At 42.6% G+C, this 17,190-nt stretch overlaps 2 protein-coding genes across 2 annotated transcripts; both read left to right on the top strand.

Moving 5' to 3' along the window:
• Positions 1–2,505: 2,505 nt before the first annotated feature.
• On the top strand, positions 2,506–11,260 carry LOC311243852 (uncharacterized protein; the record flags this gene model as incomplete). Its single annotated transcript, XM_084333224.1, has 2 exons — positions 2,506–2,704; positions 9,483–11,260. 2 exons carry the CDS (start codon positions 2,506–2,508, stop codon positions 10,478–10,480), a joined length of 1,197 nt encoding a protein of 398 aa, XP_084189350.1. The 3' UTR covers positions 10,481–11,260.
• Positions 11,261–16,238: 4,978 nt separating this feature from the next.
• On the top strand, positions 16,239–16,833 carry LOC311243764 (TRAF-interacting protein with FHA domain-containing protein A-like; the record flags this gene model as incomplete). Its single annotated transcript, XM_084333106.1, is given in 3 exon segments — positions 16,239–16,291; positions 16,397–16,585; positions 16,587–16,833. Coding segments are annotated over 3 exon segments (489 nt in total).
• Between the last annotated feature and the right edge of the window lie 357 nt (positions 16,834–17,190).

The following is a 17,190-nucleotide window of genomic DNA, read 5'->3' as shown; positions in this document are numbered from 1 at the left end:
CTTAAAAGGTAAACCTATAACTAAAAGTGTTCCTTGATACCTGTACAGAAGGTTATAACGCTACTCGAAGCAGACTAATTTAATGTTTTGCCTAAAATGTATGTTAATAATGATATTTACATTTAGTCATTTAGCTGACTCTTTTATACAGGGCGACTTACAAGTTCTGTACAAGTCCCCAGGAGGGGCACAACTAGCGGCTGAATGACCACAAGAAATGTTTAATTTAGAAGATAACCAAAATTATGTTCAGAGAAATCCCACGTGTGTGCGATTTGGTGGGAGTGTAACTGTGGCCATTATATGGTTTCATCATTTATATGATATTTCAGTTTGTAAGTGTAATATTTGAGAATGTATTTATGTTTAATTTCTTATTTTCTTTATTATTTAATTTGCTACAATTTATAATATATTCATTTTGACGTCTGGTCATATATGGTGTCCCGTTAGGCTGCTGTCGTGTTTTTACCTTTGGGACTGATTAAGACACCTGCGAGCAAGCGGCAGGAATGGTCAGAGACGAGTTGTACAGGCTCTCTAAATTCTAAGAGTGTACCACTATGTGTAGTGTACCACTATCAAGACTGTTACCAAGAACAGAAAAATAAGACCCCTTTTTATGTAGCATGCAGCCAACGAGGTATTTAATGTTTGTTTGTATTTTGCTTTTCTGATGTGTTTTCATACCGTGTATATTATTGTTTGTGTTGACCTGACGCGACTTATGTTTCTGTTTAAGTTTTCACGGTGGATTGGAGGACCAAGCCTTTAATAAACCTGTCGAAAGGAAACCACTTGTGTCTGCAGTGCTTGGAAGGAGTTATAGTACCCATTCTGCAATCTGTTAATACAATTTTCAATCAATCAATCAATCAATCAATACCACCTACTCTAATGGACAAGCTAAAAGCAATTGGTTTTGATAGCCTATCAGTGAGCTGGATGCAATCCTACCTGGAGGGGAGAGAACAGATGGTAGAGGTAAACGGTACTCTATCCCCCCCCCTCACAGTGAGCTGTGGTGTTCCACAAGGAAGCATACTAGGACCGCTACTCTTCCTAATTTATGCAAATGACATGTCGTCAGCCTGTGACTGCAACTTGTTCCTGTTTGCGGACGACTCAGCCCTGCTGGTCTCTGACAAGAACAAATTGCAGGTTGAAAAAACCCTCAGCACGGAACTAGGCAGAATCTGCATATGGCTCGCTGATAACAAACTATCATTACACATGGGCAAAACAGAGTCCATTCTCTTCGGTTCAAATAACAAACTCAGCAAGACCGACGGATTCTCAGTTACAGTGGGTGACAATATTGTCACAAGGAAAGACGAAATTACCTACCTGGGTTCCATCCTAGAGGCAAATCTTTCCTGTGACAAAATGGCATCCAATGTAATAAAAAAAGTCAACCAACGAACTAGATTCTTGTACCGGATCTCCTCTCTGGTAAACAAGAATACCCTGAAGACTCTGGCAGGAGCACTCATTCAAGGGTACTATGACTATGCGTGCACCTCATGGTACCAAAGCACCTCAAAGGCGCTTAAAACAAAATTACAAACATCACAAAACAAACTGGTCAGACTACTACTTGACCTGAACCCCAGAACCCACCTCACCCCTGCCCACTTTGCCAACCTAGGATGGCTTAGAGTAGACGACAGAGTACAGCAACTTGCAATGGGCCTGGTCTACAAGATACACTATACGACCGGGGTGCCCATGTACATGTCAAAATACTTCCCAAAGGTCAGTGAATACCACAACCACTACACCAGAGGAAGCTCAACAAATCATGTTAAACCCAGATTTGGCTCAAACAAGGGACTAAACACGTTTCGCAATTATGCCACAACAATGTGGAACGCCCTACCCAAAGCTGTAAAGGAATGTGAATCCCTGCCCACATTCAAAACCGCCCTTAAAGAGCACCTACGGGAGGCTGCAATTCGAAACTGGCCACCGTAAATGCCCAAAACCCCCACCACCTCCTAATAGACAGTCTCCTCCCCACCGCATGTATATATTCCCTCCCCGCCGTATGTATATTTCCCTCCCACCCACCCACCCCCTCCTAATGTACAGTCCCCTCCCCATCATATGTATATACTCTGTCAGGATCTAGGGGTAACAGTACTGTATATTTGAATACCGCCTATGTCACAAATGTATCAGTACTAAATACCTATATGTCCCTATGCCATAAATGTCATGTATGTTGTGTATGTCATAAATGTCTATATGAATTGAAAATGGGGGACCCTGATGGAAACAAGACAAACGTCTTTCTCAGGTCTGCATCCCCTTAACAATTGTATGTATTTAGCCGTACTGTATTGTACCCATTCTGCAATCTGTTAAATAAAGTTTTCATTCATTCATTCACCCAGTATGCTTTGCGGGTTGTAGTCGGGCGGAAATAAACACATGACGTCATATTTATGCGCAGAGCCAGTGTTCTCAGCTTCGCGCTCAGCTGCCTGTCCTTCTCTAAACAACATGTCTAAAACACTCATCTTGAGAGCGCTGGTCAACGAGCGACTAACTGCGGCCGCTGAGGAGATCTTTGGGGTCGTTGAGAGATTTATATTAGAATACGAAGATGAGGTTTTCCGTTCAAACCAGGAGCTCGATCGACAGCGCAGGCTTCTGGAGAACCTTTCATTTCACAACCAGATGCCCGACGTTAGTAGAACAGGTTGGTAACTTGGTCACATTGGATTCATCACGGCCAGTAAAACAATTTCATTCAGTGAGAACTATAGGAATTACTGAGGTCACAGATATAATTATATAGGGCTAGACCTAGCCCCTTTCGGGACTGTGATGCACCGAGAGTGAATCCACCTCCAATGTACAGCCCCACCCCACCTACCCAACCTCCCCCAATGCACAGTTTCTATGTCAAATGTATATACACTCTTTTTCTGGATTTTTTTAGTATCACAAACAGTACTGTATTTGAAAATCTGGTATGTCATAAATGTATAGATGTAGCAGTACTGTCCATCATGTGTCATATGATGAATTGAAAATGGAGGACCCTGATGGAAACAAGACGAAAGTCTTTCTCAGGTCTGCATCCTCTTAACAATTGTATGTATTAATTGAGCTGTACTGTACTGTACCCATTCTGCAATCTGTTAATAAACTTTTCAATCAATCAATCAATACATCACAGTCCTGACTCCCGAAAGGGGCTAGGCTGATTGATTGATTGATTGATTGATTGAAAAGTTTATTAACAGATTGCAGAATGGGTACAGTACAGTACAGCTCAATACATACAATTGTTAAGAGGATGCAGACCTGAGAAAGACTTTCGTCTTGTTTCCATCAGGGTCCCCCATTTTCTATTCATCATAAACCGTCCTAGACCATATATTTACCAGTCGATTGCTTGTTGTGCCTATAGTACTGAAATGAAGATATACCGTCATGGATCCATGTAAAATAATGAATTTGACTATACAGTCACCAACAATACATATTCCAAAACAAAGTAAAAAATAAAATAGACAATTTTGAACGAAATGGTATCATCATGACCAATATATTATAAGATAAAGGTATACAAAATATGTCATAATAAATGGGACTTATATAGCATATTTCTTGAACTCAAAGTGGCTTTACACTAAGGAGTGCTGGCAGGGACACAAAGAGATTGTTTTTGAAGCGGGCTTGAAACACTGAAACACATTGAGTCATGATTACATTGTAATTCATACTGGAAAACAAAATACTGTCAAATACTGTTATCCCGTCAAAACTAAGAAAGAAATATTGTGATATGATACTTTGATTGACTACATTCCCAAATAGACAGCCAGAAATCATCAGTTAAGTAAAATAACAGTATTACATAGGTAGCCTGCTCTGGAAATTCTACATTATTTAAAAGAAAATTGTATAATAGTGTAATTCAACACAAAACTCATAACCTTCATAACATATGAAGACAAACCTGATTATACCGTGAGCTTCCTATTTTGGAAACGGTCATGTGTATGTGTATCATGGATTGGATTGGAGCCTGCATGGTAAGAGGATGCAGCACAGTGCTAAGGTTCTCAATACTAAAGCCATGAGTGAAATTATGGTATGTAGGCTACTAGTCAACATGCCGGACAATGTTTTAATAGGGCCTGGCATTAAAAAAAAAAGTGAATCTGTCCTTTTAAAGCGTAAGCCAAGAATTCACATGCTCTCTCTGTGCCCCAGGGTTAGGGTTGTTTGTGTGAGCTCTTACACCCAAATTAGGTTTTGGATTTAGGTTTAGGTTTTCAGCGCTCCTATCCAATAGGCTACAGTATTGTAACGGTTGATATAGACCACCGCAACACTTCCGGGATTCTGAAATAATTTTTTGCCAACGGATTCTGAAGGCGAGCCAAGCCGCGTTGGAATGTTCCATCAGAGGGGAGGAGCTTGTGGTGGTAATGTAAGCGGCTATAGACCACTGCACTTAAATATAAACATTAGTCTACCTGGAGACTCAATGAGGTAATTGTAGATGTCGCCATAAGACGTGTCTGGCCATTGAGTGGGATCATTTTTCCATTATTCTGTTCGGCTGAAAGGACACTGGCCACCGAAGCAGGCACAAGCTCTGATGGAACATTCCAACGCGGCTTGGCCCGGCTTCGTGCGCCTTCAGAATCCGTTGGCAATCTGCGCATGCATATGGGGAGTAGGTGCTGAAAAAGGGACTATAGCTTGGCCGATTTAGTTCCGATCAATTTGGAATTGGTCGCACCGTGTTCAGGAGACTCGGGCGCATAAAAGTCTATTCGATCATGTCTCTAGCACCCACACAAGCGTAGCTGCTGCAATCCACATTCATTCATTTGCTCCCCCCGCAATCTCCTCCATGATTTCATTGTAACGCGGAAGTGCAGTGGTCTATGTGTTTGTTTACTGTATATTAGTGCTGTGAATCGGTGTTGGAATAAAGAAATGACAAACTGCTTAGGGGAATCCATTTCTTTTAACTTTAAAATATTTTCTTTTAAACTTTTTACTCTGTTTAGATTATATTAGAATGAAAGTGAGTAGCACTAGCATTACCCACAACATAAATTAATTGCAGACTTAATTAGCAAACAACCAGATAAAGAACAGTTACAAAGTGAATGTAAACAGCTTGCCTGTGACACCAAATAAATGCTACAGTGAGTAGAGCTATTTAAGAGACAGTGAACAGTCTCTTTTCAAAGTCGTAGTTGAATACGATTACTTGGAAGAGTATCTGCGGCTGGTGTGAGCTGGGTAGTGTAGTTTTATGAAATTGAGACGTCCATCGAAAGCCCTGGGTCTCCTCTTTCTTAGGACTACAACGATTTCATGACGCCGCCATGTCCTTGTGTCTAAATCATCCGGTTTCCGATGCAATGTGCAGAGATTTTTAATTTTTTATAAACTCATATTTCGCTAATGACACTTAAAATCATTGCTAAACAAAAATAGTGCTGAAAATATACACGTTGACTGCTGTTTTGATAGGGTTAGGGTCTTTATTTTTGGCTACATTTGAAAAAGAAACACAACATCCCTTAATACGGACTGTATTGATCTATTTGTGACGTGAAATAAAACAGTTCTTTAACCAGTTGCTCAGGCAGACTAGATTGTTGACATGTTCAGATGACATAGCTGACCTTCTGGACAATGTGGCCAAATATGTCTCTCACATGGCACTGTAGATGCAGGTGTAGGTGTAGCCAAGTATTTTTGTGCAGTATGGGCAGGTTAGCATGGGCAACCTGTGTGTGCTGACCACCACTGGACATGTGTCTATGCTGACACTGGGCTCTGCCCTATACTGGTCTAGAGTTGTGTCTGTATAATACAGTGTAGTGGACATGTGTCTATGCTGACACTGGGCTCTGCCCTATACTGGTCTAGAGTTGTGTCTGTATATACAGTGTAGTGGACAGGTGTCTATGCTGACACTGGGCTCTGCCCTATACTGGTCTAGAGTTGTGTCTGTATATACAGTGTAGTGGACAGGTGTCTATGCTGGCACTGGGCTCTATACTGGTCTAGAGTTGTGTCTGTATATACAGTGTAGTGGACAGGTGTCTATGCTGACACTGGGCTCTGCCCTATACTGGTCTAGAGTTGTGTCTGTATATACAGTGTAGTGGACAGGTGTCTATGCTGACACTGGGCTCTGCCCTATACCGGTCTAGAGTTGTGTCTGTATATACAGTGTAGTGGACATGTGTCTATGCTGACACTGGGCTCTATACCGGTCTAGAGTTGTGTCTGTATATACAGTGTAGTGGACAGGTGTCTATGCTGACACTGGGCTCTATACCGGTCTAGAGTTGTGTCTGTATATACAGTGTAGTGGACAGGTGTCTATGCTGGCACTGGGCTCTATACCGGTCTAGAGTTGTGTCTGTGTAAAGTGCCTCATCATCAGACTCTGAGTCTGACCCCATCAGTAGGAGGGCATCTTTTTCTTGGGTGGCTCTGGTTCCATGTCCTCTCTGGAGGCTGTGATGCAGCAGGCTCTGTGTCCTTCAGCAGCTCCCTCAGCGTTTTCCACACCTCTTCCCTCTCTGCTTTGGGCAGGAACCTGAGGTCCTTGAGTCTGGGATCTAGAGCTGTTGCTGCCTTTAGCCAAGACAGGTTTGTGTCCTTTCGCCTGTTGAGGTCCTCTGTGAATGCACCTTTAACGCACGCTATATAGGTAGGTTCAATACCGGAGACCTCTATCATACGCAAGGGCTCGGCGATATGGCCAAAAATGTTATCACGCTATATCACCATAAAATGTTTCATATCGTTCGATATCGATAATTATCGATATTTTTATTAGTATTAAAAATATATATATAATTTTTTTAAATGATTATTTAAACAACAAATGTATGTTTATTTTGCAGCAATTCTTTGTTGTTGCTGCCATCTTTAGTGTTACAGCCCCTCACACTCCAGTTCTCAGGCTGCAGCTGGTTTGAAAGCGAAAGTACCAAAAAAAGTGTCTGTGGCTCCAGGGGAGTTGAACAGTTCTGGCTCTGCTAGTTTCTTTTCTATCTTTTGGCGTGGACAAAATGGACATGCACTGTGACTAGGGATGGGTACCTTTCACATTTGAACCGATATAGTACCGGTACCTGTGAATCGATACCGGTACCTTTTTTCGGTACTTTAGTCTCAAGAAATTTAATTTACCTACCTCAGTCGTGGAAAAAATAATCCAAACTTCAAATAACTACAATTTCGACAGTTTTCGGCTTGCCATTGCTCCGACTGCTTTGTTGTTGAATCAAGTCAAATCCTAGTTAAGCATATTATTGTGCGTGTGAACGTTGACATGAAAAGAAAAAAGGGAAAAAAAAGATTTTTAATTTTTAAAAATTTTTTTCTCTGTATCTCACTTGAATCGATACTCGGTAGTACCGACGTGTTTCGGTTCGGTACCTCAAAAGTACCGAATTCGGTACCCATCCCTAACTGTGACTCGCGACTGGAGACTAGCTCTGCTAGCACACATAGCCTACTGTGTACAGACGGTTTCAAACTGTATTTTAAATTTGAAAGCAAACAAAATAAATGGACAAGAGAAAAATACATCTCAATTTGGTCAGTATTGTCATTTGGACAAGCTAAGTTGCAGGTAAGAAAGACAAGTCTGTCCACTGCCTCTGGTTTTAAAGCTGCCCTGTTGCAAGTCACAATACAAATACATAAAAAAGAAAAATAATAATAATTTAATTATCGATATTATTTTTATTATCAATTATTAAAATATATCGCGATAATTATCGTTATCGCCCAGCCCTACACACGAGCGACACAGGGATTACCCTCTGTATAATATGCGCTACAGAGAGACACAGGGATTACCCTCTGTATAACATGCGCTACAGAGAGACACAGGGATTACCCTCTGTATAATATGCGCTACAGAGAGACACAGGGATTACCCTCTGTATAATATGAGCTACAGAGAGACACAGGGATTACCCTCTGTATAATATGAGCTACAGAGCGACACAGGGATTACCCTCTGTATAATATGCGCTACAGAGACACAGGGATTACCCTCTGTATAATATGAGCTACAGAGAGACACAGGGATTACCCTCTGTATAATATGCGCTACAGAGAGACACAGGGATTACCCTCTGTATAATATGCATTACACAGGGTATATGCTCGAATGGCAGAATCCTTGCTGCTCCTACAGTATCATATTGCGAGCACTATCTCTGTTTGACACCCAGCACACCTGCGTACAGGCGGCGAAACTAGAGCCCGCCAAGCGCCATTGGCGATCAGTTTTTACGTTTGGCGCCTCCCACTGAGAGGTCTGCCCGCCGTGTGGCCGGCAATCAAATAGTCATGTGAAAACCGAAAATCATGATCTAATTCTGAGCGGAGTTCTCACTCGCTGTATCAGCACAGACATGCAGCGCACCGCGCACTGCTGCCCCTACCCCTCCCGCACCTGTTTCTGTATGCTGCATGTAAACAGAGGACAGTCACCGTGACGTTAGTCTAGTCAGAGGGACCTCCGTGAGCTAATGATGTTAGCTACTGTTACAAAATGACCCAGTCAACTATTCACTTTTAGTTTAATACATGAGGCATTGTGTAACGTTATCCAGCCGGCTAGCTACTGATAGCTCCCAACATCAACAACTGCTCCAGCAAGTGTCCAGTGCATAATACCTCCGTTGGCTAGGTAGCTCATGTTAGCCCACGTTAGCTCACTAGTCACTACGAAATGTCCCAGTAAACTAAATAGTTCAGAGGCGTTGTCCCAACGCCATCCAGCAGTAGCTACAGATAGCTCCTGACATCAATGTCCTACAACATGCGTATTCGAGCCCCTGGCTTACATCGCATGAGGGCTGCTGAATAGGGTCCAGCTGGAGCGCAGGAGAATCCTTTCATGCTGAATCTAGAGTTTAGTGTCCAGCTGCAGCGCCGGAGAATCCTTGCTGGAGCTGGAGGCCACTCGAGTATACACACAGACAGTGGAGCTGTTTGCAGACAGCGAGGTGGCGATGTCTCGCAGATAATACAACTACAAGTATGATTATATAATATATATTTTATTAAAAAAATAATTATATAAAATAATAATAATTATCTTTTTAATCAAAAAAAAGTTGGCAGGTAAGAAATATGCTTGGCGGGTAGATTCTTCCCATCTACCCGCCACTGGCCGGTGAGTCAAAAAGTTAATTTCGCCCCCTGCCTGCGTATGTCTCCTCCATCATGGTTGAATGGATTGTCTGATGGGGCGAGGGAGACACTGGATCTTGTAAACAAGTCACAGTGGAACAGTAATGTGCTTTTCCAATGTTTTACCTGCTCTACTACTGCACAGAAATTAGGCACTTCCTTGTGGTTACAGACTGCCATGTTGGAACTAGGAAGAAAGAGAACTACACAGACATTCTGCTCAAGGCCTCTATCAGTGGTATTCATGTAGATGTGTTCTTTCCCCGCAGAGCTCCCTCAGCTCTCCGACTCTGAAGAGGACGTTCCCCTGGAGGAGCAGCAGGAGGGCCGGGAGGAGGAGCCAGAACCCCCCAGGATTAGAGAGGAACGGGCGGAGCTGTGGACCAATCAGGCGGAGGAGCTGTGGACCACCCATCAGAGGGAGGAACTGTGGGCCAATCAGAAGGAGGAGAAGCTCCCGCTCCTCTGTCCCGCCGCGACCGTCCCCGTGAAGACCGAGCAGATGACCGTGTTCTCGGAGTTCAGCCAGAGCCGCGTGGAGATGTGGGAGAACTCGAACGCGGAGAACGGAGAACCCTGCACCTCGACCGGACGCATGAAGACGGAACCCGGCGGCGAGGGCTTTGGACCGTCCGGCTCGGCGCGTGACTCGGAGCGAGCCGGCGACACAGAACCAAGCGGTGATTTTCAGGAAGACGCCGCGTCGGACGGCTTCGAAGACGGCGACGACTGCGGGGAGAGCGGAGGGCCTCCGCCGGACCCTCACGCGCTGAGATTAAACAACATACACATGGAATTGTCCCAGGAACTGCAATCGTGGAGCCAAGCTCCCTCCACGCCTTATTGTAAAGTGAGCAGGATATCCTTTTCTAGCAAGTATTCTATAAGGAACAACGCTAAAGGCCTTTCTAAGGATTGCAGCTTGTCCGGAAGACAGTTGGAGCCTGCCCTGAGCTTGAGATCTCACTTTAAAACTCATATTATGTGTAACGTTTGCCATAAGACATTTGCCTCAAAAAGGATTCTGACGATGCATATGAGAACTCACACGGGAGAGAGACCCTTCAGCTGTCTGGTCTGCGGCAGGACCTTCAGCCAGAGCGGGAACCTGCTCAGGCACAGGAGGATTCACACAGGGGAGAAACCCTTCTGTTGCAGCGTTTGTGGCAAAACCTTTAGTCAGAGGGGAAACCTGCTGAGGCACAGGACACTTCACATGGGGAGAAACCCTATAGCTGCGCAGTTTCAAAGGGGGTCATTGAATTGAAGCCAATCATCCCCATGTTGTCCCATTTCACTATTCTAGGCCTATAATGCCATTACCATGTAAGGGACGCAGCATATCGCTGTGCCCTTGTGAGAGAGAAGGGTACATGCTACCAGCTGAAAATAACGAGATCTGTTGTGAAATTAAACCTGCGCTATGGAACTTTTTCATGAAAGAATATTGCTTCTCTGGCTAAATCGTGAACAGAGGGCAGAGCTGCGCTGAACAAGAGGAAACCCTCTCCACAGCGATGCATGGAACATTGAAATTGCCCACACAAGCTGTTCTGGTCAGACAGGACCAGCTCTGCAAGGCTACAGTCTCATTTCTAGCGCATCACATGTAAAACGGTGCCCAAAGTTAACCTTGGTTTAAGGAATGTAATTTTTGTGTCAATGTTTTATCTGACATGTTTAACTCTTTCCTAAAGATTCCAATCTATAGTGTTCGATTGGCCAGTAGCCACTGTGACATCACTATTGGAACGTTCAGTCCTTAAAATGTGAATGAAACCGCTGTGATCGCACACCTGAAAGGGTTAAACACAGTGTGGTTACCTGCCATGGCCACAGGGGTTGCATAGTGCAGCTTTAAATTACCTTTTACCTTACCTACCTTTTTAATTGCCGAGTCATCATCACAGTTGTAGTGCTTATAAAAATCAATTGATGAGAATCATGTCATATGTCTTTTAATTGATCATCAAACAGCTGTTGCAATAGTTAATAAAGATTGCTTGGTAACATTTTTCATTTATTTATAATAATTATTTATAATGATTTACAAGATAATCATACAGAGATAGATAGAGAGAGAGAGAGAGAGAGAGAGAGAGAGAGAGAGGGCTATGAATGCTCTGTAGCCTATACATGTTGAATAAGCTACATTTAGAAATGGTCTGGTTTTTGTAAATGTCAACAATGCCACTGTTGAGACTAAACACACTAGCATGTCTTCACACTAGTTATTATCAACTGTCAAACTGACGAGAGTAACACAATATTTCTCTTTTGAGTTGTATTTGAACGTCCTGCAAGAGTATACTTTTATTTTTTATTTTATGGAGCAACTGCATAACATTTCTAATTCACTAAATATATGATGATGGTGATTCTTGCTTCCATTTGGACAGAATTGAGTGTCTAGCCTGTATGGAAGTGAAGCCACTGAATTATCATGTTGTTTGGATGTTGTTGTGGTAAATGGTAAATGGCTGCATTTATAAAGCGCTTTTCAATTTGTTTTACAACCCCACCCTCACTCTGCCGCCATATATTCAAGTTCAAGTTCCTTTTATTGCCACACGGCCAGGCCGGTGGAATTCATACACAGTGCAGGTGGTAGCTGTGACAATACACCACATAAAAGACACAACGGAACAGTACAGTACGAAAAAATACAAACATCAGGTGCAACGTACAGTAACAAAAAACCAGAGAACATAACAAGCATGGGGTGAAGATTAAGAGGAGTTGAGCAGCTGTATGGCCTTGGGGAAGAAACTGTGGTTGAACCTCACAGTTCGACTGCCCAGTGACCTGAACGCGTCTGTTCTTAACCCAAACGGTTCATGCGTTTTGCGAATCTGATTGGCCCTGATTGGCCACTGACGTTTCTGGTCATGTGACATGTGCGCCCAATCGCGTGACGCGCCCATTTACGCCTCGACCAGCAGCAAACCCTAACCCTAACCGTTCTATCGCCATGCTCTAAGACAAACTCTAATCTTAACCAACTACGAAAGAGTGCCTAAGCTTAACCGGGGAAAGAACTTGCCGTCACACGATTGGTGCGACCAGAAACATCAGTGGCCAATCAGAGCGCAAAACCGGAACGCGGAAGCATGCACCGTTTGGGTTAAGAATACAGGCGACCTGAGCCTCCTACCAGAGGGGAGGCGTTGGAATAGGTGGTGAGCTAGGTGCAGAGGGTTACTGATGATTTTGTTTGCGCGTGTGATGGTATGGTGTTTGTGTATAGAGTCCAGAGTGGGGAGTTTGCAGTTTAATTTTGGATGCCCTTTCTATGTAGTGTGTGTTTGGGTGTGTTGCCGTACCATACAGTGATGGATAAAGACAGAATGTTTTGGATTATGGCTGTGTAGAATTGGACCATTCAATTCTTCCTGACCTTGTGTTTCCTGAGGTGAAATAGTCTCTGGCTGTTTTGAGTAGATGGGTGGTGTGATGGTCCCAGCTCAGTTTATTGTTGTGTGTTCCTAGGAATTTTAATGTGTCTGTGGCAGAAATGGGTTGGTTGTTAATGAGCATGGGTGTTTTAGAGGGTATGTTTTTCCTGAAGTCTGATTAATTCAACTGTCTTGCTTTCATTAAGTATGAGATTATGTTCACTGCACCATGTTATTGTGCCCTTGACCACCTCGGCCGCCGCGGTCCACAATTCAATACCTGCTTGTCCCACCCCAACCACCCGAGCAGTCGAGATCTCCAAATAAATAACAACCAGCAATGTCGGGGACCAGTTAATTACTGTGAGCTTCTCAGGTTCTTTCCATCTCATAGCGATAAGCTTTTTGGCTGCTGTATCGCCTGCCAGAACAATTATTTTCTGTTGTATGGATGTTGGTATGCTTAGACTGACATGCTTAGACATGCATCATACAGACATGACATCACATCACAACACATCACATATACCATTTACTATATACATAACAGACTCATAAACATGCAAGGGTGCCTTTTTGCTGAGTGTCTAGGTTAATTATAGTCCCTTTTGAGCCATGCCCATCATACTCTGTCAGGATCTATGGGTAACAGTACTGTATATTTGCATATCGTATATGTCACAAATGTAACAGTACTAAATACCTGTATGTCATGTATGTCCCTATGCCATAAATGTCATGTATGTTGTGTATGTCATAAATGTCACTATGAATTGAAAATGGGGGACCCTGATGTAAACAAGACAAACGTCTTTCTCTGGTCTGCATCCCCTTAACAATTGTGTGTATTGAGCTGTACTGTATTGTACCCATTCTGCAATCTGTTAAATAAACTTTTCATTCATTCAGTCTTCAGGCTGGACTTGAATCTAACAGCATTGACGATTTTCAAGTCACTGGGCAGACTGTTCCAAAAGACAGCTGCAGAATATAAAAATTACTGGCATAGGCAGCTATAGATAGGCTATTACTGTATACAGGTCCTAGCTAGGCTAGCCTATATCTGGTAAGCACGTTACATGGCTATCGTTATCTAGCAGCTAATTCCTCCGGTAACGTTGCGGTTAAGGGATGGGAGATTCTTCAAATTCATGCGGGTCTTGACCGTCTTACAACTCTTACCTCTCTCATTTTTACTCTGCAACGCTTTATCTCTGCCCATGGCGAATAACTTTCTGATGTCTGTCCACTGTGATTAAATTAAAAACAAAAAACAATTAAAAACAAACGTGGTGCCTCGATTTACCTGGCTGTGAACTGCGCGGTCAGCTGGTGGGATGTACCATGTATGCTCTGTCATAGGGGTGTGCAAACCATTCAACTTACAAAAAAGAGCCTGTTGGAGGATTTCAACAAGATAAATCGAAACAGTGCAAAATATTTCACTATAATATTTCAAAGCGAAGTAAAAAAATAAAAAATAATGTAATCAGTAGGGCACAGGCGATCAACAGTAGGGCAAGGGCCCTACTGATAGTGGTCTAAATACGCCGATGCTGGGAATCCATAACTGACCACAGACACCCATAAATTAGAATAAGTGGGAGGGGATAAATTCAAATCACCCCATAGAAGGTGTACGGTAAACACAGCAGAATAGCCTTCCCTTTCCAAGACAGAGTCTCAAATTGTCACCGTAAAGGTACGATTTTACCGGGGACATATTGTGTAAAATGGGCTATATGTATGATGGATTCTGGGATGTTATTTAGACTCCGGGGGGAAATGTCAGACACTCCTTGCCTTTTGGCCAGGGTTTGAAGTCTTCAGATTAACATGCTGTTCATAATTATTGTGATGTCACAAGGTGGACACAAGCAATACAATTCGAATCAATCAATCAAAGAAGGAAGAAAAATGGGTTTTAAAATCAATAATTCAAATGAGATTTAGACTGCAAAAAAAAATTAATATTCAAGGAAGTTGAACTAAAATAGTTGAAAAGATACACATTCGTCCCCTTTAATACCCTCTTCCGCCCGTGCGGTCCGTCGACGGACCGCAAATTACATCATGTCATAAATCAATCTCCAGACAATTTGGCAAAAGTATAGTTTTTTTTTTTCACGCGTATTCAAGTATACACATCATAACCATGTCACAACAGCATTTATAATGTATATTATCATCAATACGTTAGTTTAGGAATAGGTTGTTAAATTGTTATTAGATAGATTTGACTTTTCATTCATTTTGGTCTGTTTATTTTGGATATTTTGAACCATGGGAATTGTAGTTTTATTTTATTATTTTTTTGTGGCGGACAGCACTGTCGATCTGCGTTGGAATTTTTCAGAACTACACTTCCTGAAAGCCTCTATGGGGTTTCAAGCTTCATAATTCTGTATGCATTTTTTTAATAACTGTTATTATTCGGGATAATAGCCACAAAACGTAACGTTATTGACAAATATTGAAGCGCAGCTTCCCTATTTTTAGCATGAAGCAACAATTAGATTTGATTTTTTTTTCAAAACGGTTGCACCCTGATCAAAATAAAAAAAGTACAGTAGATTACAGTAGATTTCATTATCTGTTCTTATGCACACCTGGGCCCAGGAGTTCAAAACGTTTAATCCCTATCTGATCGGATCAGATTTGGATTCATTCATTTCAACTCATTATGAATTGAAAATGGGGGACCCAGATGTAAACAAGATGAAAGTCTCTCTGGTCTGCACAATTGTGTGTATTGAGCTGTACTGTACTGTACCCATTCTGCAATCTGTTAATTAAAATGTTCAATCAATCAATAAATAAGGATTACAAGTTTTGAACTCCTGGGCCCTGGTGATACTAAATACAAATTGAACTCGGCCATTTGAAAGATAATATATGTATATATATATATATATATATATATATATATATATATATATATATATGCAAATTGGCTATAATAAGTTAATTTATAAGCCTGCTATTCTATATTCTATAATAATATTTCAAATTGCATTGGTCCGGATGGGAGAATTCAGTACTGTATCTACAGAACCTTCTGTTTAATCATCTCCCCTTTATTAATTTCCTTAGATCTTTTGTACACATGATCTCAAGAAGGTACTGAACGAGATCAGTGGCAGTTCTTCATGTCTGGTCATTATTAGCATGGTGTTATTCACAGCCAAAACCCGACCAATCTTTTGCGGGCGACTAAATACACATTTTTTCAATCAATATCTGAAATGAGAAACACATACTATACTAATATGTCTACTACTATGCACCCAACACTGCGACACCCAAGTTTCAGCACTGTTGATAATCCTTGTTACTCAGCTGTAAGAGTTGTACCCTTCCTGCTGACTTGTCGTACAGAACTTGTAAATTGCTTTGGATAAAAGTGTCAGAATATATGACTAAATGTAAATGTAACAGGTCAGTACTCTGCATACAGATGAGTATTTAAAAAAGACAGCTGACAATAATTTGTTATAATTTACTTTTACACTGCAAACCACCTCCTATGTACAAATGTAAACGTCTTCCTTTCCTTTCTCAAACTAAAACTCTCATCGCTGTAATAGCCCTAAATCAGTACTTTCCACCACAGAATTCATAGGGGCGATCATGGCAGTGTCCCGGGCGATGGAGACGATGGAGACTGAGGAGGGTATTTTCTGGTACTTTCTGGTATTTTGGGGTATACTTTGGGGTATTTTCTGGTATTTTGGGGTATACTTTGGGGTATTTTGGGGTATTTTCTGGTACTTTGGGGTGATTAGTAGGACCCACAGTCACAAGCAGCCCGCAGAGGACCCCCTGAGGCTGGGACGGGACGGCCAGGCCTGCACCTTCGCCTTGGCTGACACCCGGGTGTCCCGGAAGCAGCTGTCCTTCCAGGCTTACCGCACTCCCCGTGGTCCCGAGATGCTCTTCACCGTCCAGAACCTGAGTCAGAGGGGGCAGGTAACAGTCGGCGCTGGGCTACCTGGAGAGGACGGACCTGGAGGCCAAGGCCCTGATCCGGTTCGGGGAATACGAGATGCTGGTGGTCCGTGAGCCGGGCGAGGCTAAGGGGAGCTTCGAGGTGAAGTTTGAAGTGCTACCGGTCCCTCCCTCCAGGGAGATGGGAGTAGACGTCCCCAGTATCTCACCCGTCATGGATACAGGTTCATGTCACCGTCTGACAGACGGCCTTCCGGCTGATCTCGGGAGTCTCTAGAGCCTCTGGAGACTGATGAAACTCTCATGTGATGCAATACTTCTCATGAGGAAGGAGTGCCACCATTTGGTCACTGCCATTCCTGCCTCTCCATTGGTGGATTACATTTCAAACCTCACCTGATCTCTGGTCAGGTGACCTGGCCATGGAACAGCTGAGCAGCTAATTGTCCAATTTATTTTGGTCCCTTAAAAAGGAGGAAATGGTTGTAATGCCAACACCATTCACCTGCTTTGGATGTAAATAACCTCAAATTAAAGCTGGACGTCTGCACTTAAAGCACATATTGGTTGTTTTATGTCAAATCTATTGTGGTGGTGTACAGAGCCAAAATTATGAAAATGGTGTTGATGTCAA

Source organism: Notolepis coatsorum (assembly GCF_963971535.1).
Source record: "Notolepis coatsorum genome assembly, chromosome: 1".
Taxonomy (NCBI): domain Eukaryota; kingdom Metazoa; phylum Chordata; class Actinopteri; order Aulopiformes; family Paralepididae; genus Notolepis; species Notolepis coatsorum.
This window is presented reverse-complemented; position numbering and strand designations above follow the sequence as displayed.